The following is a 24,143-nucleotide window of genomic DNA, read 5'->3' on the forward strand; positions in this document are numbered from 1 at the left end:
TTTTTTAAGGGTCCTATTCTGTTTAGGGTCTTTAAAAAAATATCCCATTTTGAGGCTGTATTTTTTATTTTTAAGGACTTTGCCCCAGTTAGTTAGGCTATGGCCTCTCTTAGTTGGTTAGCTTTTTGACATTTGGTATTTTTGTTCCTCCCTGTAGAAACGCTCTTTTGAAGGATAATTGGAAGGTTATTACTTTATGGTCACTATTTCCCAGGTGTCCCCCGACCTGCACATCTGTTGTTTTGTAAGTCTATTGGTTAGTACTAAGGCAACAGCACTCCAAATAAAGTACAATAAAGGCAAAATAGAAAGTATTCTGGTGCTAATGCTACGCTAATAAATTTGAGATGCTTGGCAAATTATTTGCTACAAAATTATTTGGGCCCGTCTGCCAAACGTCAAGGCGATCTCTGTAAGACGGGAACCTAACACTAAATACCACATTAACTGGTGCCATACTGGCCTCCATCACATTCAGGGAATGCAGGCTCCACATGCATGCCGAGCCCACATTATATTATGCCTCTTATGGTGCCAAAATGGCCTCCATTATATTCAGAGGATGCAGGCTCCACATGCATGCTGAACCCACATTGTATGATACCCCTTTGGTGGCGGCCTCCATTATGTTCAAGGAATGCAGGTTCCACTAGCATGCTGAACCCACTCTGTTTTCCACCTTTCCAGGTGCCAAATGGCTACCAATACATACAGGGAGAGTAGGCTATAGTGTTATAGCTATACTAATTAAAATCAGCCTATAGGGCAGACAGGTTGATCTGGAGTGCATGACCAACAGAGTCAGCCACACCTCCAATACAAACTGCAAAGAAAAATTGGGGGTCGCTCAGCACATCCAGTGCCCGTTGCCATGGCTGAAAGCACAAAGGCAAAAATATATACAATGCAACAGCACTCTGCAAACCAAATAAAGTACAATAATGGCAAAATAATAGAAAGTATTCTGGTGCTAAGCTAATAAATTTGAGATGCTTGGCAAATCATTTTGTACAAAGTTATTTGGGCCCGTCTGCCAAACGTCAAGGCGATCTCTGTAAGACGGGAACCCAACACTAAATACCACATTAACTGGTGCCATACTGGCCTCCATTACATTCACGGAATGACTGACCCCCAATTTTTCTTTGCAATTGGTTAGTACTAAGTCCAGTATGGCCGTCCCTCTAGTCGGGTCCTGAACCAGTTGGGAGAGGTAATTGTCTTTGGTTATTGCCAAGAACCTTTTGTCTTTATGAGATATAAGTTTCAGTTTCCCAGTCTATATTTGGGTAGTTGAAGTTCCCCCATAATAACCACCTCATTATGATTTGCCGCCTCGTCTGTCGTTTAGAAGTAGATTTTCTGTGGACTCTGATATATTAGGTGGTTTATAGTAAACTCCTATTAGTAATTTATTGTTTTTGCCTCCATGCATCTCTACCCACAGTGACTCCACATGTTCATGTCCCTCACTTATATATTCCCGGAGTGTGGGCTTTAGACAAGACTTTCTAAACAGACTGTAACCTTGTACATTAACTGCCTAGTCATAGCTATCATTCAGCCGTGGCTCAGTTATTCCCACTGTCACAGTCCTATTTAGATATTACTAATTCCAGTTCACCAGTTATTAGTCAGACTTCTGGGTAGTCTGTGACTTGAGCATCGCCACTCTATATACCAATATTAAAGCAACACCATTCTCCCCCGAACTTTTTTTTTTTTAGGCCAGGAATGCCCAACCTATGGCCCTCCAAGCTGTTGCCAAACTACAATTCCCAGTAAGCCTGGACAGCCTACAGCTAATAGGGCATGCTGGGAGATAGTATTTCAACAGCTGGAGGGCCCCAGGTTGCAGATTCCTGTTTTAGGCAGTTTACATGGGTAGCAAAAGTTTTATATAATTCGGACAACCCCCCCCTTTAATGTGGAATAGTCGCCAGACATTGTAATCCACTGCCCAGTAGATGGCTGCCAGCTACCTGGGGACCACCGATCTACAAAACTCACCAAAGGCCTGATTTGCCTACGTCAGAAATGCCGCCCGCGTCAGTAGCAATTTACTGATTGGACAAAATCCACACCAGAAAAATCATTTATTGAAAAATAAAGTCTCCCTAGAATTTCTCTACAACAGTGAAAACTGAAAGCGTTAGGTCTAAAGATGCAGAATCAAACATTTACAACGGCTCTGAAAGCTTTATTTCAGCAACACTATAAAAACATTTACAATCTCTACCCCGTGATCAGAAAATGCTGGAACAAAACACAAGAACACAAAAAAAAAAATGGCAGCTCGGCGGGAGAGGAACACAGGACACCGTATATCCAAGGGGCGGTTATATGGTGTTCACAGAGCAGGAAATGTGCCACATAAAATGTGCATTCACCTGACGCTTGCTCTCATTCTTCGGGTGATAGTTGCCATTTTTACAGATGGCAATGATCAGCATCCATTCCTGAGCTTCATACCACATAAAAGGATCATTACATCCTGTATTATACTCCAGAGCTGCGCTCACTATTCTGCTGGTTGTCACACAAAACAGTCAACAAGATTGTTACCGATCTACACCAGAATAATGAGTGCAGCTCTGGAGTATAATACAGAATGTAACTCAGGATCAGTAAAGGATAAGTAATGTATGTACACAGTGACTGCACCAGCAGAATAGTGAGTGCAGCTCTGGAGTATAATGCAGAATGTAACTCAGGATCAGTACAGGATAAGTAATGTATGTACACAGTGACTGCACCAGCAGAATAGCGAGTGCAGCTCTGGAGCATAAAGAAATAGTTGGTCAGTTTTGCATGTAATTTTGAAAGTTTCCGTGGGGGTACATATGGAATAAGAAAATTCACGGTTCTACAGGTCACCGATATTATTCTGCCAAGATAAATCGTTTAAAAATATATATAATTTATCCCCAAAATTTTATTTGAAGGGCCAATTGTTGTGTCCGTCATAAATGTTCCAACAAATTCCAATTCACAAAACAACCTTTAAAGAGTTAAAAGGCACATACTGTATTTAAATTAAATTAAGACAAATAAGACGACCCAACGACACAAACATCTGATATTTACAAGCGAGAGCCCCAGAAACAGTAAAATAGTCACAAAAATAAACCAGAACCCCCAAAAAAAGAAACAAAATTTAAAAAATTAAAAAAAAGTTCTATTTTATACATGTGCAAATTAACTTGCATATATGAGATAATGAGGTCCTCATCGTCATCTTAAACAGTGTGTTTTGTATTCAATTTTCACCAGCGGGAAAACAGAATAAGGTACAAATAAACATAAAATTACTGTTTTTTATCCCCTCAGTTGAATGCAACAAAGGGTTAACAGAATTTCAGAACCAATAACATACAAGATCAGTGCAACAAATCAAAGAACAGAATGCCAATTTTTTACAGATTTTATGTTTAGGTTGTGAAGGGGTTTATAAACTGAGCAGAGGAATGCCATGTGTCACATGACCAGTAGATGGCAGTGTCCCAGCGGGATTAGGATTCATACAGATGACTTGGAATGTTTGGCTAATCTTGTACTGGCAGATGCGGGCCCTCAGGGGGCAGCAAGATGCTTGAGGACTTAAAGGCTATGGCCACCTTTGGGGGTATTTATTGCATTGCAGTCATTTTGAGCAAAAAAATATTTTTTCAATTTGTCTTCATTAAAAATTTGGCGTCCTTTTTTCTGCACAGAGCCGAGATGCTCTAGAAGCATCCTTTTGGATTTTCCATCAGACCAGGAGCTGACAGGCTCCTTATCTCTGACTATCATTAAAGCCCAGTTCTTATCTTACCGATAAGTGTTTATGACCTCTTAGTAGTTTAGAGATGAGGGTTATTAGATGAGTAGCAGTCACACAGCTAGAAAAACAGTTAACCCTTTGTGACAGAACGGCTCAATATTTTCAATAAAGGCCAATTGAAAAAAATATATACTTTTAGCCAAAAATAAGCAACATACAAAAAACTAAAAATTCCTCCAAAAGGAGTACATAGCCTTTAAAAAGGGACTGGGCAGGATTACAAAAACTTGGCTGTTCATTTCCCCAAAACAAAGCCACGTATCTGCAGGATGTGTGCGATATTGCAACTTGGTCCTATTCACTTTAGTGGAGCTGAACTGCGATACCAGACAATCCAAGGACCAAGGGTGGTGCTCTCTGTGGAAGAAAGCAGCCATGTTTTTCTATTCTGTACAATCCCTTTAAGAAAATATGACTTGTATGGCAACTTGCATACCTGGGAAAATATGGTTGAAACTATGACCTTAGGGTACATTTACAAGATGGCAAAAAATACCTTGATTTTATTTATTTTTTAATGGCCTGTGAATAACAGTCGTCAAAATTAGGGCAGGTCCTATTTTGTTTGGTTTTCCAGGACGAACAGACAGCCCCCATACAGTGCAAGATTTTTATGTATCAGGAAATTTTTGACGATCATCCACCTCCTGCTCAATATTCAGAACACTGGCATGGAGACCGTTGACCACGAACGTGGCAGCGCTCATTACGGCAGTAATACTGCAGAAAACTTCAGTTTGTTATATAAGTAACATTTGCAACAGAAGAAAAGTGTGCACCAGTGTCCTGTACTCTGCTGTACCGGTGACCTCTGCTGGAGATCTGAAGTAGTACAAGCCGACGCCAGAATATTTTTTTTTTAACTTTTTTTACTTGAGCTTACAAAGGGCTGACAGGTACAAGAAGCTACTCCGCTCTAATGGGCTGTAACTGCAGGAAGTCTTGTGTGGGCGACAGAATCCACTTGTATATGATTCCCATCATCTGTTTTTTCAGGAGCAGGGGTGGAATGGCCTATGCAAGACCAGTATAAATCTAAAGAAACTCTCCGGGAAATACACAAATATTTCTAGTACAAGGCCCTTAACGGGGAGAAGACCAATTTTTCTGATGTGTTTTTTTAAATCCTAGGGTCATGCTCTGCCCAATCGCATGAGGCAATAGGTTTATCCTACACTGTTTATTTCAATTTTGACAGGGAATCTTGCAGATGTCCCAATTTAAATGTCCATTTTCTAGGGTTACGTACCCCTTTAAAAGCATCAAAATAAACACTTTTTTTTAGACTAAGTTTGTTTGCTGCAGAGAAACATATATATGTTGTTCAGTAGTCGGTGTAGTCAGGACCAGGGGTGTGGAGTCGGTAGATAAATGGTCCGACTCAGACTCCTCCGTTTTTGGTACTTCAGACTCCGACTCCTTTGTATTTAATATGTGAATGTCATTACCGCAGAACTCCTGGCTAGGAAGCCGCTGCCTTCTCCTTTGTGTGCTGATCTTCTGCTGAAGACAGGGCAGTGGGGGGGTCCAGGACAGGGCATTTATTGTAAAACATGATTTCCTGGTAGAATCCCATAGTCATGTTTAAAGTTTAAGCTAACAATCGAGTTTACAAGTTTATAGCCTCAGCTGAATGGCAGCAGTTTTTCTGATGGTTCACAGCTTCAGTCTTGAGCGATTGACCATCCATTCCCGTCACTTATACAAGTGTCTCTAGTCCTGCAGAAAACACATTTACTTAATCAGTTATCAGTGAGAGGCGAGGCTAGCCATGGGCGTTGCGTTCCCTGTAACAGCGGAACACAACACAATGGAAAGTATAAGTATTTCCGCTCCCTAACTGTGCGTTGCGTGCCATATAGTGAAGCATATGAAAAGCACGCTTCTTCGTGGTCACTTAACGTGTTCGTTTTGCGGTAACGTGACGCACTGCATGCATTGGCCTTTATTCTTCCAGTAGAAAAGTACCGTACTTTTTCGCAAAAGTGGGGGAAAAATAGCAGTGCGTCTTATGGGGCGAATGCTGCGACCGTCCGGTGAATAGGCTGAGAGGGAGGAGGGGCTGGGGGCCGGAATCTGGTTCTGTAATGGCAGCGGGGCCCGGTGCAGTCCCTGTATTCTACTACACCGGGCCCCGCTCACTGTAGTATACTGGTAATCATATCTAACTTGTGGGTATTGTTAAAGTATTCCAATCATCTTAAAAACTTCTTGGCAGTCAGGAGGCCGGGTGGGCGCTCGTAGTGTAGCTCACTAAGTCACGCGCCTGCTCCGCCCACTTTATGAATGAAGCAGGCACCGGGCCCCGCTGCCATTACAGAAACAGATGCCAGCCCCCATTCACTACACAGGGACACTGTTGATGACACAAGATAAGATGCCACCCACAGATGCCCCCCATAACCGTGCCACCCACAGATGCCCCCCATAACCGTGCCACCCACAGATGCCCCCCATAACCGTGCCACCCACAGATGCCCCCATTCATTCAAAACCCACCAAAAGCACACCTTTTGGTTCAAAATTTTTTTCTTCTTATTTTCCTCCTCAAAAACCTAGGTGCGTCTTATAGGGCGAAAAATACAGTAATTATAACTTTTTGTGAATTGGGACATTTAAACTTGCTTTTTTAAATTTTTATTCCAATTTAAATCTAGTAGGAGTCGGTTCATTTTTCCCCCGACTCCGACTCCAGGTACCCAAAATTGCCTCCGACTCCACAGCCCTGGTCAGGACCGAACCTAATTAGCTCATAACTGAAAGCGACGTGTGGGGGCGGTCCTGACTACACCGACTACTGCACCACAACCACCTGAAGGCCATTCAAAAGTGAGCTATTTTGTTGGGGCCAAAAGCAAAATTTTAATGAATGGATTTATTTTTTTTTATTATTTTTTTTAAACGCAACATGCTATAGTTCTCCAAATGAAACATGGAGAACAACAAATTCTATATAACAGCTGGAGAAGCTGTGTCTTAATTCTTCCAGCTGCAAACGTGCTGAAAGGTCCCCAAAAAAACGGATCTGAATTTTTGTGGACAGCAAAAAACAAAAACACACATATGACCGGCTGAATGAGCCCTCACTGTGCATGGCTCTGCAGCTCAGCATCATCCACTTCAATTAAGCCGAGCAGCAGTACTGCATATAACCTGTGGCCAGGTGTGGCGCTGTTTTCCAAAAAATTCCTAAACAACCTCTAAAAAAAATTGGTCCTCAAATTATTATTTTTTTAGCTCTTTTACAAATCCTACCCTTAGCTTTTATTTCATTAATTTACGAAAAAGTAAAAACAAAAACACCCCCTCCAAAAAAAACAACAACCCACAAACCCATAAAGCATCACCTTCGAGTAGCAAAGTAACAGCCCAACTACAAACTCACACTTCAAGTGCAAGCTTTGGTTACCCCCAATCCAATACAGATGAAGCAAGTACGGTCATGCAGTGAATCCCAAAGCCCCCAATTTATTTTGTAGCAGGTGCATGAGATTCCAGTCCCTAAAGGCAAGGCGCACCTTCACAACCAATTTTTTTTTCTCAATATAGCGTAAAAATTAAAAAAAAAATTCTTTTACGTTTGTCTCTACATATCCTATGCAGAACTATGCATCTCCATGGTAACAGACTACATGGCGTAGTCAGAGCCTGCACTCGCACTAATCTCTATCGGTCCCCTACTTTCTAAGAGCTTACATTCTGTAGGTTAGCAGGAACTAGAGGACAGACTCATGGCAATACCACTGCAACCTCAGACTACACATTGTTTGTAGTCTGTTACCATAGAAACAAAGGTCTGCATAGGAGCTGTACGCACAGAACGATGGGGGTTTTTTAATTGAGACTGCATTTCACATGCACTGGTGCAATGAAAAGTTATTGCAAAAGCAGACCCTTTCCTTTAAGCATCGCTGAGGTTTCACGTGCCTCATACCTCATGAAGCTGAAAACCTGACAAAATGGCTCCCTTCACTTTGCAGCAAAAAGGTCAAATTACACAAACAAAAAAAAAAAAACATTAAATTATTATGAACTTAGAAAAATGCGCACCCTCTCTGTGTCATAAATAAAAATACTCCACATTAAATATATACATAATTATCTCACAGACATGCCCTTAAAAAAATCAATATCCTGTACAAGCTGTGTACGTATATATATATATATTTCCTCTGTAATTCTAATGCTACCGTCTCTTTAAGCACTGGCTTTGGCTACACTACCTCCATCACTAGCTAAGACAGCATTATGACCACACAACGGCTCTACAAACATTTTTTTTTGTCCCAAAGGATCCTGGGAAGAGTCAAGCGTGCCGTCGTCCAATCGCCTGGCAGTGTCTGGAACCTGAAACGGGCTGGGCAGGATTACTTTATTTTTTTTAGCATACGGCCTCAAATTCTGACAACCACCGTTCTGCAGACCATCAGTAGCTTATCTTGTGGAGTAGTCATGCGGTCGCACGCGGTTGGCCGTTTACGAGTTCCTCCACCACCTCTGCAGCATGCGTGGAGGGCCGAGTACAAGACGGCGCCCTTGCGTTCCCGAGACGTCTTATCAGACGGGGCCTGCTCAGTACAACAGTGGACGGTTTGGGAAATCTGCTGCGTGACCAGAGCAGAGGTGGACATGTTCTCTCAACCATTTTTTTTCATGTATTTCAAAGTAGTTCACTGGAAAATGGCATTAGAAGAGCGTCCCTTTAAGGGCGAGACACCTGCCCATTTCCAAGGATGCCGATGTCTAAAGAGGGCAAGAAATCCTACCATACCCCGGCACCAGCGCTGAATGGATTCTATCCGGATGAGGGGGGCATGGGGTGCTATAGACAGTCCTTGCAGAGAGCCACCTGTCCTTTCATGTAGTCTCTGCAGGGACAGACCCTCCTGTGGTTGGGGTGAGACCCTGCGCAGCTGAACAACAACAGATCCCCTTGAAAGATGCATTGTTTTTTGCTGTCGTCAATCGACGGGGCCACAACGTCATTCGCAGTGTCCGACGACTGGCAGTGGATCCCGAACCTGTGGTAGAAACACATTTAGAATTAGTAGTCGACGGACAAGACGGTACAGAGGGGAATATACAGATGTCATCCCATCCGGTGCACACACTGATCATGGGGAGATCCTCAAACCCATACACCATGCAAAATTCAGAGCAGCAGAAGAGGACTGTACCGACCTTGTGAGGGGCAGTGACCTACGCAGGACGGCACAGGAACATGATGGGTGGAGGACCATGGAGGCAAGTGGGAGGTCACATACTGAGTGTTGCATAGTGGGAGGAGCAGGACACAAAGCAGCACAAAGTATTTCAGAAGAGGGGTGTACCGACCTTGTGAGGGGCAGTGACCTACACGGGACTGCAGAGGAACATGATGGGAGGAGAAGCATGGAGGACACATACTGAGTGTTACATAGTGGGAGGAGCAGGACACAAAGCAGCACAGAGTATTTCAGAAGAGGACTGTACCAACCTTGTAAGGGGCAGTGACCTACGCAGGACGGCACAGGAACATGATGGGTGGAGGACCATGGAGGCAAGTGGGAGGTCACATACTGAGTGTTACATAGTGGGAGGAGCAGGACACAAAGCAGCACAAAGTATTTCAGAAGAGGGGTGTACCGACCTTGTGAGGGGCAGTGACCTACACGGGACTGCAGAGGAACATGATGGGAGGAGAAGCATGGAGGACACATACTGAGTGTTACATAGTGGGAGGAGCAGGACACAAAGCAGCACAGAGTATTTCAGAAGAGGACTGTACCAACCTTGTAAGGGGCAGTGACCTACGCGGGACTGCACAGGAACATGATGGGAGGAGGAGCATGGAGGCAAGTGGGAGGTCACATACTGAGTGTTATATGGTGGGAGGAACAGGACACAAAGCAGCACAGAGTATTTCAGAAGAGGGGTGTACTGATCTTGTAAGGGGCAGTGACCTACGCAGGACTGCACAGGAACATGATGGGAGGAGGAGCATGGAGGCAAGTGGGAGGTCACATACTGAGTGTTACATAGTGGGAGGAGCAGGACACAAAGCAGCACAGAGTATTTCAGAAGAGGGGTGTACTGATCTTGTGAGGGGCAGTAACCTACGCAGGATGGCACAGGATCATGATGGGAGGAGAAGCATGGAGGCGAGTGGGAGGTTACTTGCAGCAGCACAGTGTGTTGATTTTGTAGGAGGCAGTGACCTGTACACATGTGGTGTCAGTAAGGACAGGGCTACATGTAACATGATGAGGGGAGGAATATAGAGACAAGTGGGAGGCCACAAAGTAGATTTTGGGTACACAGCAGCACATGGTATTTCAGGAAAGAAGCGTGCTGATCCCGTTGGGGAGTTTTGGCCTGTCTGCTCATGTAGCTATGATCCTGAAGTCAGGGCTACATGGCATAATGGGAGCGGTAAACAACAGCACAGAGTATTTCAGGAAAAAAGCAGGAAGCAGCGACAGATCCATTTGTGATAATGCCAAGAAGGTCAGAGCTTAAATGGTCATCATTAACCCAATCAGTCCTTTTAAAAGGAGATCTATTTGCCACAAGACTACAACTCTCAACGTGCACTGCCATTGGTTACACTCACTTGGCCAGGTCTTTATCTTTGTTGAGATGCTGGAAGTATGAGGGCTCACAGATGAGCTGGTTCTCCTGGCACACTTGTTTGCAGGACTTACCCGGCTGTGCTAACTTCACCTGCAGGGAGCTTAATGGCGGCCACATGACCTGTCCGTGACAGAAGTCCTGCGGAGGGGGAGAGAAAGAAAAAGGACCGACGTGAAAATGCAGCCTGCAGAGACAGGCATCAGCCTACAGGTGGCAGCAAAGTTCCATATATGAAAAGGTTCTTGATGTGCGCAGAGGAGCGCTACACGGCCATACAAACTACACCACCGGCAGATTTCACGTGGATTTCTGTCCTGAATACTCACCATAATCTGCATGAATAACGAGCCACGTGATCATTGCTCTAATGATTACCTCGGGCGCTGGAGGCCCTGCTACCCTCATAGCTATGCCGCTGATGCTCTACGTCTAGTGCTCACCATACGCTTCACGGCAAAATTTGGCGTTACCACCACTGACACGTAATCTTAACATTTCAGAATTTTTATGACTTCCTCAACTTTCTGCCCCCTAGGGAAACGCAGGTGACGGGAGTGTGAGTCCACTTTAAGCGCGTCCTTACCTGTTTTTCAATGAAGACGTTCACCCTCTGCAGCATCCCTTCACATGTAAACTCGTAGGGCAGATACGGTTCATTCTGCAAGAAAGGAAGAAAAAAAAGAAAAAAAAAAACACACAAGTTAATCTGCGACATCAAGAGACGTTACTTTGGTGCGAACAGCTCAAGCGAAATGGGTTGAATGCTTGGATCTGCGCGCACGTCAGTGTACGTTACATCAAAGCGCCAGACACCTTCATCCCAATGGAGCGGCTTCTGCTTCTCGGCTAGCGACGGGGAAAGTTTTACACAGTACAGATAGTGTGGAAATTGCGTGACCAGATATCTGTCACCATGAGGTGGTGTTAACCTCGTCCTCGGACAGGGCACAAGGCTGACCAAAGGGAATTTCAAAAGACTGTTGGGCCAGTTTCAAACGCGCGTTTTGGGGTGGATCAGTCATGGATCTGCAAAAACGGATCCGTTACAATAATACAACTGCATGCATCCGTCATGAACGGGAGCCATGTTTCCCAGTATGTGGGGAGAGGCGGTCACAACTGCGCACTCTTGCTACATTCAGCGCTAAGGGACTCAGCCGGGCTCTTGTATCTGTAACATAGCGAAGACGGATCCATCATGAACTCTATTGAAAGTCAATGGGGACGAATCTGTTTTCTCTGACACAATAGAAAACGGATCCGTCTTCCATTGGCTTTCAATAGAGTTCACGATGGATTGGCTCTGTTTCGTCAGACGGACACCAAAACGCTGCAAGCAGCGTTTTGGTGTCCGCCTCCAAAGCGGAATGGAGACGGAACGGAGGCAAACTGATGCGTTCTGAGCGGATCCTTTTCCAGTCAGAATCCATTAGGGCAAAACTGATCCGTTTTGGACCTGAACAGATCTGCTTTCAAACGCGAGTGTGAAAGCAGCCTTAATTTTATCACATATACATGAGCAATGTGCAACCCATGCCTCTCCAACGGTTTGTAAACTACAACTCGAGGCATGCTGGGAGTTGGAGTCTGCCACAGATGGGGAGCAAATTCCATGCTCAGAATTGCTCCTCAGCATGACCCTATTATCAGCCTGTAAAGGGCGTTTCCGCTAGAAACCGATTACAAGATCTGTTTGTGGGTTGTCGTGTTGTGCCAGGAAGTGGTTAAACTCAGGGGAGGGGACGCAGTGGTGTAAAGAGCAGGTGTCGCAAGAAAATAAAAAAAATATTTTAAAAAAAATTCCACCTTCTGATTCATTATCGCCTTCACGGCCTTCTCAACTTCATCGGGGTTGTTGATGTTCACCGTCCAGACGTGAGGCTTCCCTATGTACACTTCAGCATACGGATGCTGCGATGTCAACTGCAACAGAAGAGATTGATAAATGATTTCCACTGAAACAGCGCCACCCTTTTCCATGGCCCGAGTATGGTATAGCAGGGCATCCACGGTCAAGGGTGACGCAGACCACCCAAATAGAGGAGGAACCGTTCATTACAGACAGTCCATTAAATGGTTGTCCCATGTCCCCCTCTATGACAGTATGTGGGGAGAGGCGGTCACAACTGCGCACTCTCGCTACATTCATCGCTATGGGACTCGGATAGCCGGGCTCTTGTACTTGCAATCTCCGGCAGTCGCATCCATTCCTTTTCTGTGCCCTTGCTTATATTTAGTCAACCCCTTCATACTCACCTCTCGCAGAGTCGGCTTGCCTTTAAAGAAGTCCGTATTTCGGCTGCTTTTTGGTGGGTCGAATTTGGGGTTCAAGAAAGCGCAGCCATTGGCAATGGCTTCAAGCGGGGCTGGACCTTCGTATGGGAAACCCAAGCCAACGAAAAGCTAAAAATAAAAGAAAAACAAAAAAGACAGCGTGATCCACTGAGCCGCATCACTACACAATGAACCTGGTGTTTAAAAAATGGGAAATTACATGGCAGCACTTTTACCAGGCTGCTCGGCCCCATGTCTGCAGTCAACTTAGGGCCAAGCGAGTCTTAAACTGGATGGAAAAACCCTCCAGACTGGTCGCTAGGAATACACTGCCTAATGCAGAGGTCGTCAGAAGAGTCTGTAGCAACTGGTCTGTCAATTTATGTACAGAATGTATATAAATATAAAATGAGGATCCTCAACTTTCACATAAATCAATACATAGATATTAAAATGCATAGAAATTTAGAATATCTATGCAACAATTTAAAATTGACTAAATGGTGCAGACTTGTTGTATTTCGAATGCACAAAGATGGAGGCGCACTGACTCTATTTAAAGTTCTGACTATGGTCAGTGATGGTATCCAATCCTGATTGAAAATGTTTTCACAGCTTATATGGCTTGCTTTGCTGAAAAACCGCTCTATGTAGCTGGTATATAGTCTAATAATGCCGCACCTGTGTGGCCGGTAAAGGTGTTTATATGAACAGTCTTTATAGTGAGGTTTCTTCACAGCCCATGTCTCTGAAACTGCTGTTAAACCGTACTTAATGTACCCACATTACTCACTGTTCTGATGTGGTACAATACCCGATCCTCCGTGCTTAGCGTAGCGTCCCACGTGTTACAGCATCGGTGGTCTGGGTTCCGGTCTGTTCTTTTTAACTGACAAGCGGATTGTTGGGACAGGATAAGCAGTGATTGAGACGCCGGGGTCAAACGTATTCGGGACCCGGTGTAGATTTCGGCGTTGTTTAGTGTCTTTAGTTCAAGGCACTTTATCACTTCACCGCTTGTGTTCCTTTCTGTCCAATGTGTGGATAAGCGCTTCCGGAAGTTCTGTAGTGGTGCGCAGGTAAATCCGCTGCGGCTTTTTTCCTTTTTAGTTGAGACTTGATACCAGACGCGTTTCGGAGTTGGCAGTGACTCCTTCCTCAGTGGTGACCAGAAATAGAGTCAGTGCGCCTCCATCTTTGTGCATTCGAAATACAACAAGTCTGCACCATTTAGTCAATTTTAAATTGTTGCATAGATATTCTAAATTTCTATGCATTTTAATATCTATGTATTGATTTATGTGAAAGTTGAGGATCCTCATTTTATATTTATATACATTCTGTACATATAGTGTGTGTTAATAAAACTATTGTTACACATACATTTTGGCTGGCCTTCCATGTGATTTCTAGGTGCAGGTGTGCCCCTCACGTCATTTTTATTCGTAATTATTCTGAAAGATTGGGGATATCTTTTTTTGGGGGAGCACCCTCGCGTTGTGATTGATAGAGTGAGCCAATCCATCTATTTAAACTTTGGTCTGTCAATTTGTCAGCTCCAAGCTGTATTAGACCCCCCCCCCCCCCCCCCCGCGGTTGGCATTGACCCTCCAAAGAGGCAGTCATCGTTTGATCTGAAAGGTACTTGACCGATTACATTTAGGAGGTTTTGGAATCACGGTCCCGTTGCCCACCATAGTAAGTCCACTCTTTAGCTGTACATGTCACAAGAGCTTAACTAGCAATTCCAATCCACCCGGAAAGACCGAACTGTCCTGAAGTATCGGTAAAATAGGAATCATGGAAAAACTCGGTGCTGCAAGCCCTTACCCATAAAAATTAAAAGAATGGAATGGTGCCATTGAAATCATGTCAGGCAGCAGATCTAACATTAGGCACACTGCGCTGGTCCGACTTATTGTGTGTAAATGCTGAACTGTGACACAGCGAGGGAACGCTCACCCACGCAAGCCTGACTGCTGCCAAAGAACATGCCAAACTATACGGAAACAGCAGGGGTCCAAGGCTGCAATCATCTGGACTCTTCAGGTTATTCAGCATGTGTCACCAAGCCTATAAATCTGTGAGCAGCTGGGCATAGAGGACATGGCATACAAAGAAAAAAGGGGCCGTTCCAGCCGGATCGCTCACTCCGCACGAAAATAGATAACGAAAATAAGAAAAGCACAAAAAACTAAATAATCTGCAGAAGATATCAAATGTGCACAGGAGCCCAACCTGCGGCCCTCCAGCTGTTGAAAAACTACAACTCCCAACATGCCTGGACAGCCTACAGCCATCAGCGATGCATGGTAGGAGTTGTAGTTTTAGAAGAGCTGGAGGGCCGCAGGTTGAGCATCCCTGGTATAGAGGATCTGTCAGCTCTCCTGTGTGGTGTAGTATAGAGGATCTGTCAGCTCTCCTGTGTGGTGTAGTATAGAGGATCTGTCAGCTCTCCTGTGTGGTGTAGTATAGAGGATCTGTCAGCTCTGCTGTGTGGTGTAGTATAGAGGAGCTGTCAGCTCTCCTGTGTGGTGTAGTATAGAGGATCTGTCGGCTCTGCTGTGCGGTGTAGTATAGAGGATCTGTCGGCTCTCCTGTGTGGTGTAGTATACAGGATCTGTCGGCTCTCCTGTGAGGTGTAGTATAGAGGATCTGTCAGCTCTCCTGTGTGGTGTAGTATAGAGGATCTGTCGGCTCTCCTGTGAGGTGTAGTATAGAGGATGTGTCAGCTCTCCTGTGAGGTGTAGTATAGAGGATGTGTCAGTTCTCCTGTGTGGTGTAGTATAGAGGATGTGCTCAGTTCTCTCCTGTGGTGGTGTAGTATAGAGGATCTGTCAGGCTCTACTGTGTGGTGTAGTATAGAGGATCTGTCGGCTCTGCCTGTGTGGTGTAGTATAGAGGATCTGTCGGCTCTGCTGTGCGGTGTAGTATAGAGGATCTGTCAGCTCTCCTGTGTGGTGTAGTATACAGGATCTGTCAGGCTCTTCCTGTGAGGTGTAGTATAGAGGATCTGTCCAGCTCTCCTGTGCGGTGTAGTATAGAGGATCTGTCAGCTCTCCTGTGCGGTGTAGTATAGAGGATCTGTCAGCTCTCCTGTGTCGGTGTAGTATAGAGGATCTGTCAGCTCTCCTGTGCGGTGTAGTATAGAGGATTCTGTCAGCTCTCCTGTGTGGTGTAGTATAGAGGATCTGTCGGCTCTCCTGTGCGGTGTAGTATAGAGGATCTGTCAGCTCTCCTGTGCGGTGTAGTATAGAGGATCTGTCAGCTCTCCTGTGTGGTGTAGTATAGAGGATCTGTCAGCTCTCCTGTGTGGTGTAGTATAGAGGATCTGTCAGCTCTCCTGTGTGGTGTAGTATAGAGGATCTGTCAGCTCTCCTGTGTGGTGTAGTATAGAGGATCTGTCAGCTCTCCTGTGTGGTGTAGTATAGAGGATCTGTCAGCTCTCCTGTGCGGTGTAGTATAGAGGATCTGTCAGCTCTCCTGTGCGGTGTAGTATAGAGGATCTGTCAGCTCTCCTGTGCGGTGTAGTATAGAGGATCTGTCAGCTCTCCTGTGTGGTGTAGTATAGAGGATCTGTCAGCTCTCCTGTGTGGTGTAGTATAGAGGATCTGTCGGCTCTGCTGTGCGGTGTAGTATAGAGGATCTGTCAGCTCTCCTGTGCGGTGTAGTATAGAGGATCTGTCAGCTCTCCTGTGTGGTGTAGTATAGAGGATGTGTCAGTTCTCCTGTGTGGTGTAGTATAGAGGATCTGTCAGCTCTCCTGTGTGGTGTAGTAGAGGGGATCTGTCGGCTCTCCTGTGCGGTCTAGTATAGAGCAGTGATGGCTAACCTTGGCACTCCAGCTGTGGTAAAACTACAACTCCCAAGATGCCCCCCTTGCTTGGTTGCTCTCAGAACTCTATAGAATTAAATTGAGCATGCTGGGAGTTGTAGTTTCACCACAGCGGGAGTGCCAAGGTTAGCCATCACTGGTATAGAGGATCTGTTTTATTGCGGATTAGATGTTGTCCCATTCACTTCTATTGGGCCCTTTTCTTACATTGCACGGCTCCTCAAAAAAAAAAAAAAAACACATGTCCTATACTTCTAGTGATAATCACGGACATGGCCCTATTGAATTATATGAGCCCTTACTCTATCAGAATTTTAGGATCCTCCACATACAAAAATCTCAGTTTACATTTTGGTATAAATGGGTCTTTGATGCACAAATCCTGCCTCTTAAAGGGATTACGTGCGGACAATGCCAGTAATATTTACCCCTCCAACGCTCCAGGGAAATTGATATTTTGGTTTCAGGGTGAACGCGGAGATAGGATCTGCTTGCTTAGCACTTCAGGGTATTAGGAGAGTAAATACAGGGGATTAGTGCAGAACCGGGAAGTACTAATACTCTTATTATTCCAGCTGCTCTTCAGTGAACAGGACAAAGCCGACATGAACTCACCGAGCTACAGCCACAGAACATACCGCCCGAGGCGTGCGCATTAATACAAGGAAAGTGCCTTATGGCAACTGCTCAAAAAGCCAATGACAATTTTTTTTTTTATGGGGGGGGGTTCTTAAAGAAGGAGGAGAAGTCAATCTACATAAAGGACCTAGCCATTCTGTAGAAACGTATGGGGGCAACCGGCGGCCAGCCAGTCCAACCTTCTGCATTTTGAATAAGAATTCCAATGTATTTAGCTTATCCATTTGCGCCATCCTGCAACTTTTACTATAAGATTTTTTACTCTAACATTTCACAGATTAAATCTCCATAAAGTGAAGCCTTAAATAATTAGATTACATTTTTTGTAAATCTAACTCTATTTACCTCCACAGCGGTAGACCACCATAGAAACCGTGTAAATGGCCCAATCACACGCAACGATGATTCGCTGATCGATTGTTCATACCTGATCAGTGCCCATTGTAAATATGTTCGCTGATCAAACGCATGCAATCATTTGTCATTGAATGCATAACAATTACCCGGACATACTAACGACGACTGATGGAAGTAAACGGGTTCTAGTATTCGTGATCAGGGCTCCTTATTGCCCGTGTAGATGGGGCTGGACTGTATACATGTCAACTGGACACCCACAAGGCTCTGCACTTTCCCAGCATTTTACATTAGATTCCCTTTAAATACGTTAAAGGGGTTGTCTCCTCTCAGACAATATCCTAGCGATATGCCCTCTTGTCATAGGTGTGGGTCCCACCGCTGGGAAAGGAGCCCCGAAAGTGGTGGAGGGCGCATTGTGCATTTACAGCCACCCTCTATTCATTTTCTATGGGGTCGCCGAAAATAGCCGAGCGCGGGCCCATAGAAAATAGAAGCGCCCTCCACCATTTTTGAGGCTCCGTCCTCGATATAAGTTGGGTTGACCCGCACCTATAAGACAACGGGGGTATATCCTAGCAATATGCCCCCGTTGTCTGATGAGACAACCCCTTTAATTTGCACATCAATATAAACGGATTTCCATATATGAGCCAATCAGAGGCAGCAGACTCACTGTGGTCTCTCTAAGCAGGAACTGCAGGTCCCGTCCGCTGAGTATTCCGTGATTCTGCACGTAATTGGGCATGTGGACTGTACCCTTCTCATGGACGGTGCCATGTACTTCCATGAAGGTGTGGATGATGTCCAGATACGTATTCTTGTCCTGCAGAAAACACAGCAGTAAGTCAAGTGCAGCCAGCGGCCTGTATGCAGGTGACCGATGAGTGGGAACAATACCTGAGCGATGTGCCCCTTCTATAGGCCTTCTACAAATCCGCCCACTGCAGAAATGAACTGGGCTCAGCTAAACACTCCTTCCCGTTTAGTTTAGTGATCGGAAGGGGTCCAAGCACCCCGACCCCAGCTATGCCATGTCTTGTGTGCCTCCGTCCTGCCACAATGCTGTACCACTCAGGGCACACAAGAGAAAGTCACGGAATCTGCCAGGCAAGCACCCGCTGTTCCCGTAAATACCCCGTGCGAGGAAAAGGATTAATGAAAAGGTATTCCAGAGGAAAAGCAATCTGATACCAACCCACACTACACCGTACAATAGCGGAGTCACGATCGCTCCGGCCTACGTGAACCAGACCATACGCAAGCTTTAAATACTGCCGCGTGACGAAGCAGAATCCGAAATCCTACAAGTGGTTTTCAGGGGCTTAAGCCGTTTACAACTTCTACTCAAAGTCATCCCAGATGTCATAAATCCTGACTATTATTACAAGCAGCTGCGGTGTACACTGACACAGATCACAGTGCGGTACAGACGGGGGTCACTGCTTTATTGTATATTAGTCTTATTAATCCTCTGAGCTAGACAGCATAAATCTCTTCTCCTGATAGTTTGTTACAATGTATTAGTGCAGAAAAAATATTTCTTTGCTGTCAGTGAATTGACGTCCAGAGGCAGAAAACCTGCATGGACCCAATAATGCTCACCTGTGAATCAGTCTAAGCCTTTGATCTCCAGCCTGTAGCTCTCCAGATGCTGAAAAAACTACAACCCCCATCAATGCTCCAATAGCCATTAGGCAGTCAGGGCATGATGGGAGTTCACCCACGCAACAGCTGTTGTGAAACTACAACTTCCAGCATGCACATGTGCTCAGCTATTCTCAAAATCTCCATACAAGTGAATGGAGCCTGTTGGGAGTTGTAGTTTCACAATAGCTTGACCCCTGGTCTAAACATTACATATCCTTCACATGCCTTGTGGTCTACTACAATGTATCACTGCATGTAAAATGTATCAGCTGGGAATACAGGATTATTCAGCTCATGAAGGAATGTCTACATTGGATACAATTGTAACAAACCCTCAGCTGTAATAGTCATTTGGTCTCTAGGTGTAAATAAGAATGTTCTCACTCACTGACAACAAGTAGAGATATTAGAAAACGGATTAATGCAAATTAAAAAGTCCCCATGTTGTTAAGACGTTAATGAAAAACACAATATCGCTCCGGTACGGTCTATGTATTGGGGTCTTTTGGAACAGATCTTTGAAAATACTACAAGCCTAGGACGGCCGCGAAGTCCCCCCACAACTGGGCACCCAGGTCACCTTCACACAACGTAAGCCTCTGCAGTTTAACCAAGATCATATGCTCTGTGCTTCGGACCACAGCGAAGGAAGGAAATGAATACGCATCGGCTTCATCAAGCGGGTGGCTCAGTGACAGCGCCATATGGAGAACAGCTTAAGGCTCCACCGTTATCCCTCGCTCGTTTTCGCAAAATACTAAAGAACGAGTGTCAACTATTTAACCATGCAAAAGTGTGCAAGCCGCTCGAAAAGGAAATCCATATAATCCCAATTCTCTCTGCCAAGAGGTGAGTTTCTTGCCGAAAACAATCTCGTGGGGTGGTCCAGATGGCGACACTATTTATGATATTTTACCTCTGCTAAATATAGTGTTCGTTACTCTGCTGCACACCCCGAGGAAAGGAAGCGGATAACAGACTATGTAACCTGGTATTGCCTTAAAGGGCCACATCCACGGGCTTTATTATAAAGCTATAACAGCCTCCTTGTGTCCAACTGGCAAATCTGCTAATACTCTTTATGAAAAGCGAGCTACCGTTTTGGGTATACAGCGACTACGCTGGCCTGTGCGTCTCTAAGCAAATCCTGTAGTCCTGTTACTTCCAATCCCTCTTCCTGCTGACCAGACTTTACAAGACGGGGGGGTCTGCATAGGAACTGTATACACCAAACGGTAGAAGATCAAAACTATTTGCAATGCATTACATGACAAGTGGATATCAGAAGTGCCCCTAGCCTTCAAGGCTTTTCTTTAATGGAACCAAGAGCCAAACCATGAAGAGCAACCCCCAGACCATAAACCCGCCACCGAACACTTTCTGTACTGATATAAGCGGTAAATTATTGCCAGGCACAAAATAATCCCAGATTCAGATATCAAAACTACCAGATCGGAAAGCAAATGGTGAACAACATGTTACAATGTATCAGTGCAGGTACTAATATGGCTACTTTCACATCTGCGTTTTGGTTTCTGGTTTTGAGATCCGCCAAAGGATCTCAAAACCGGACCAACACGGTTCTCTCTGATTTAACACATCAGGATGCACCCGTTCTGCACAAAAAAAAAAAAAAACACAATGCAAGTCAATGGGTGACAGATCAGTTTTTTTTAGGTTAAAAACAGATCTGGACCATTGACTTGCATTGTCTTTAGTGACCGATCTTGTTTGTTCCGTTTCGATGACTGGATACAAAACCGCAGCTTGCAGCAGTTGTGTGTCCGGTCACAGAACGGAAGACATCCTGAACGGAGCATACCCCATTCACAATACATTGGCCCTAAAAACGGAACAGTTTGGGCCGGATCTCAAAACTGGAATGACGTGAAAGAAGCCTTAACTGTTTAGCTCCCAGAGGACCGTTTCTACCAGAGACATTATAGCGAACCCTCAGCTGTGAATAATCAGGAGGGGATTTCAGCTTCTGGGTGTAAACACCACCACCATTCACTGACATTAAACAGAGATCTTAAAAACTGGAGGGATTGAACCCACAGCTTATTAGAAATCTATGGAACTAATTAAAAACTCTATTTAGGCCCAAGATATACATTTATACACACACAGGCCCCGATTCCTTGACTGATACTAAAAGAAGAGTACCCCTTTCAAGCATTGGGATCGGTATACCTGCGGGTTAGCTGTCTTCACTAATTCACTGGATACCAACAGTCTAAAGTGTTATAGCCCAGAATGCCCCTTTAAGAAAGTCTGACTCCTCTTTAATTGGGGCTAGATCTTTGGCGCCATGTGACATTTTCTTGTATACGCTGTTCTGCCGCACATCACTAAGTCCGGCAGTCAAATCCCTATACACACACACACACAAAGTTAGCCCCCTCCCCAATAATGTTTTTCCGGGGGTCTTCCCAGAAATCAGCCCTCGCCCTATACACGGGGGCCAGATGCTAAACACTTGGCGCTCTTGCTCGTTCTATTAAAAACCTCTGAAAAGCCACAGGAGCTGCAAGGACTAAACTCATTAAAATGAAAATCCACCTACCTTCCAGAAATTGTCGACTTTCCCGTAGACTAGCGACTGGTTCTGGCGTTTGATGTCATTCATGTGTCTGATGTCGCTGGCATTGAGATGCTGCTCAACCACGAACCCCAGGAAGCTGTTGTCAGGTGTGTGAGCTGTACCCCGGGGAACAGAGGAGACACAGAGCAGTGAATATCAAGGACGTTTATTCCGCTCTACGGGAAATCTCGCAGCAAAACGTTTTAGCATTTCATTTGTCTTTGAACGCTATCTAGAGCGTAGCACTGACTCTACAAGAACAGCGGAGACGACGACTTGTCATAATGTCACTGCCGCAATACACGGGACAGGAGATATATATATAGCCTCACTCCCTTTCAGTAGTCACAGCATAAAGTTTCCCACTTCCCCAGTGTAACAGCGTGGTTTCCCCCTTGTAGTCACAGCATAGTTTGCCACTGTCCCCATAGTCAAAGCATGACCTCACACTGCCCCAGAATTAAAAGCATAGTCCATCACTTCCCTCTAGTAGTCAGTCTCCCGCTTACCCCAAAAGTAACAGCATAGGCTATAACTTCCTTCTAGTAGTCACTGCATAGTCTCCCACTTTCCCCAGTAGTAACAGCATAGCCTCCTATTTCCCCTTTGTCAAAGCAACGTCACCAACTTAGCCTATGCTTTCATTTTGGGGTATCATTCCCCCTAGCAGTCAAAGCATAGTCCCCCACTTTCTCCAGTAGTAACAGCACAACATTTCCCACTTTCCTAGTGTAACAGCATGGTTTCCCCCTTGTAGTCACAGCGTAGTTTCCCTCTGTTCCGATGGTCAAAGCATGACCTCACACTGCCCCAGAATTAAAAGCATAAGCTATAACTTCCCGCTAGTAGTCACTGCATAGTCTCCCACTTTCCCCTGTAGTAACAGCATAGCCTCGCCTCCTATTTACCCCCTTGTCAAAGCAATGTCTCCCACTTAGCCCAAAATGACAGCATAGGCTATCATTCCCCCTAGTGGTCAAAGCATAGTCTCCCACTTTCTCAAGTAGTAACAGCATAGTCTCCTACTTCCCCCATAGTCGAAGCATGGTCTCCCAATTAACCCAAAAGAAACAGCTCAGGCTATCACTCCTCCCCCCCCAGTAGTCACATTTATGTCCATCATATCCTCTAGAATTAAAAAATAGTCCATCACTTCCGCAGTACCCCCTGCATGGTCTCACTTCCCCCAGTAGTTACAGAATTGTGTCCCACTGCCAATAGTCTTTGCACTGTCTTATAATCCCAGTAGCGACCATATCTTCCCCCACTAACCAGCAGTCCAAGCATTGTCTCCCCCTCCAGCTCTATTAGTCAATGCAGCGCACCTACCCCCTCCCCAGCAGTGCCAGCATGTTCCTGAACTTCCAATAGTCAGAGCAGACTCCCCAGAAGCCACTATATATTACTCTGATTGTAATCAGTACACAGCCCCCCCCCCCACCTTTACCCTCCAGTACTCACAGCACCAACCCTGACCCCCACTAGTCACAGCTGTATTTTTTCCTAGATCACTCCCTAACAAATAAGGTGATGTCCATTTTACCTGGTATCGGTTTACTGTCCAGCAATAAAAATCCATACATCTATTCCTAACCTGTGCACAACTTCCCCATCATCTACTCGTAACTGACGGGAAGCCTCCGCTCCTCTCTGTGGCTGCGGTTATTGTGTGTGGGAAGGTCAAAACAGAGGAAATAAATCCCGCTATTCCCGCTTTTATGATGAAATGAAAGAAAATGCTTTCAATTGTCAGTTGGTATTAATTTTCGGCTGTCAGTGCTGCAGGCAGGTTTCCCGTGACCTCAGGAGGACGGGGGAATATATATTTCAAGGGTAAATCGTACTTTAACAAGTTTTCAGAAAAATGAATCACTGGCCAGAGAGCTCGCGAGTCTCAGGCGGGGAACGCTGCAGAATATTAATAACGTTTCTCCATCTACTCGTCCATATCTGTTATGGAAAAAATATAAAAAATATATATCTCCTGTCAGTTGGAGATAGAATATTAAGATATGAAAAGGCTCAAAAAAAATTCATAAGATTGTACATATCGATAACAAATGGAAAAAATAAATATAAAAAACTATGAAGAACCAGCAGGGCGCACAGAAGAGGATAAAAGACCAAACTTTGTGCCCCCCCCCCCCCCCCCCAACTACTTTGCCAGTCTGTTTTCATGCCCTTTGTGTGACCATTGGGCCAATTCTGCACCCCTGCGATTGCTGACAATATAGTTCCTCTGGGGAGGGGAGGCCGGCACCAACAGCAAAGGGGATGGGATGAAGCCGAGCCCCTCCATCAAAGAGCCTCATAAATACATGCCATGTTCTTTGCCGCTAATGCTCCTATTGGTAAAAATGCAATGACGA

The 24,143-nt window shown here is 45.1% G+C and overlaps 1 protein-coding gene across 3 annotated transcripts in view; it reads right to left on the bottom strand.

Moving 5' to 3' along the window:
• Positions 1-7,266: 7,266 nt before the first annotated feature.
• MGAT5 (alpha-1,6-mannosylglycoprotein 6-beta-N-acetylglucosaminyltransferase) overlaps positions 7,267-24,143 on the bottom strand; it is a 97,413-nt gene continuing 80,536 nt past the window's right edge. For all 3 annotated transcript variants that reach the window (XM_044302781.1, XM_044302782.1, XM_044302783.1), the window contains exons 11-17: positions 21,757-21,890; positions 18,217-18,366; positions 12,692-12,838; positions 12,242-12,358; positions 11,019-11,093; positions 10,416-10,573; positions 7,267-8,844 (exon numbers count right to left, since the gene is read on the bottom strand). In XM_044302781.1, coding sequence (XP_044158716.1) covers positions 8,646-8,844; positions 10,416-10,573; positions 11,019-11,093; positions 12,242-12,358; positions 12,692-12,838; positions 18,217-18,366; positions 21,757-21,890 — 980 coding nt within the window. In that variant the 3' untranslated portion in view covers positions 7,267-8,645. The remainder of the gene's footprint in view (positions 8,845-10,415; positions 10,574-11,018; positions 11,094-12,241; positions 12,359-12,691; positions 12,839-18,216; positions 18,367-21,756; positions 21,891-24,143) is intronic.

Source organism: Bufo gargarizans, chromosome 8 (assembly GCF_014858855.1).
Source record: "Bufo gargarizans isolate SCDJY-AF-19 chromosome 8, ASM1485885v1, whole genome shotgun sequence".
Taxonomy (NCBI): Eukaryota; Metazoa; Chordata; class Amphibia; order Anura; family Bufonidae; genus Bufo; species Bufo gargarizans.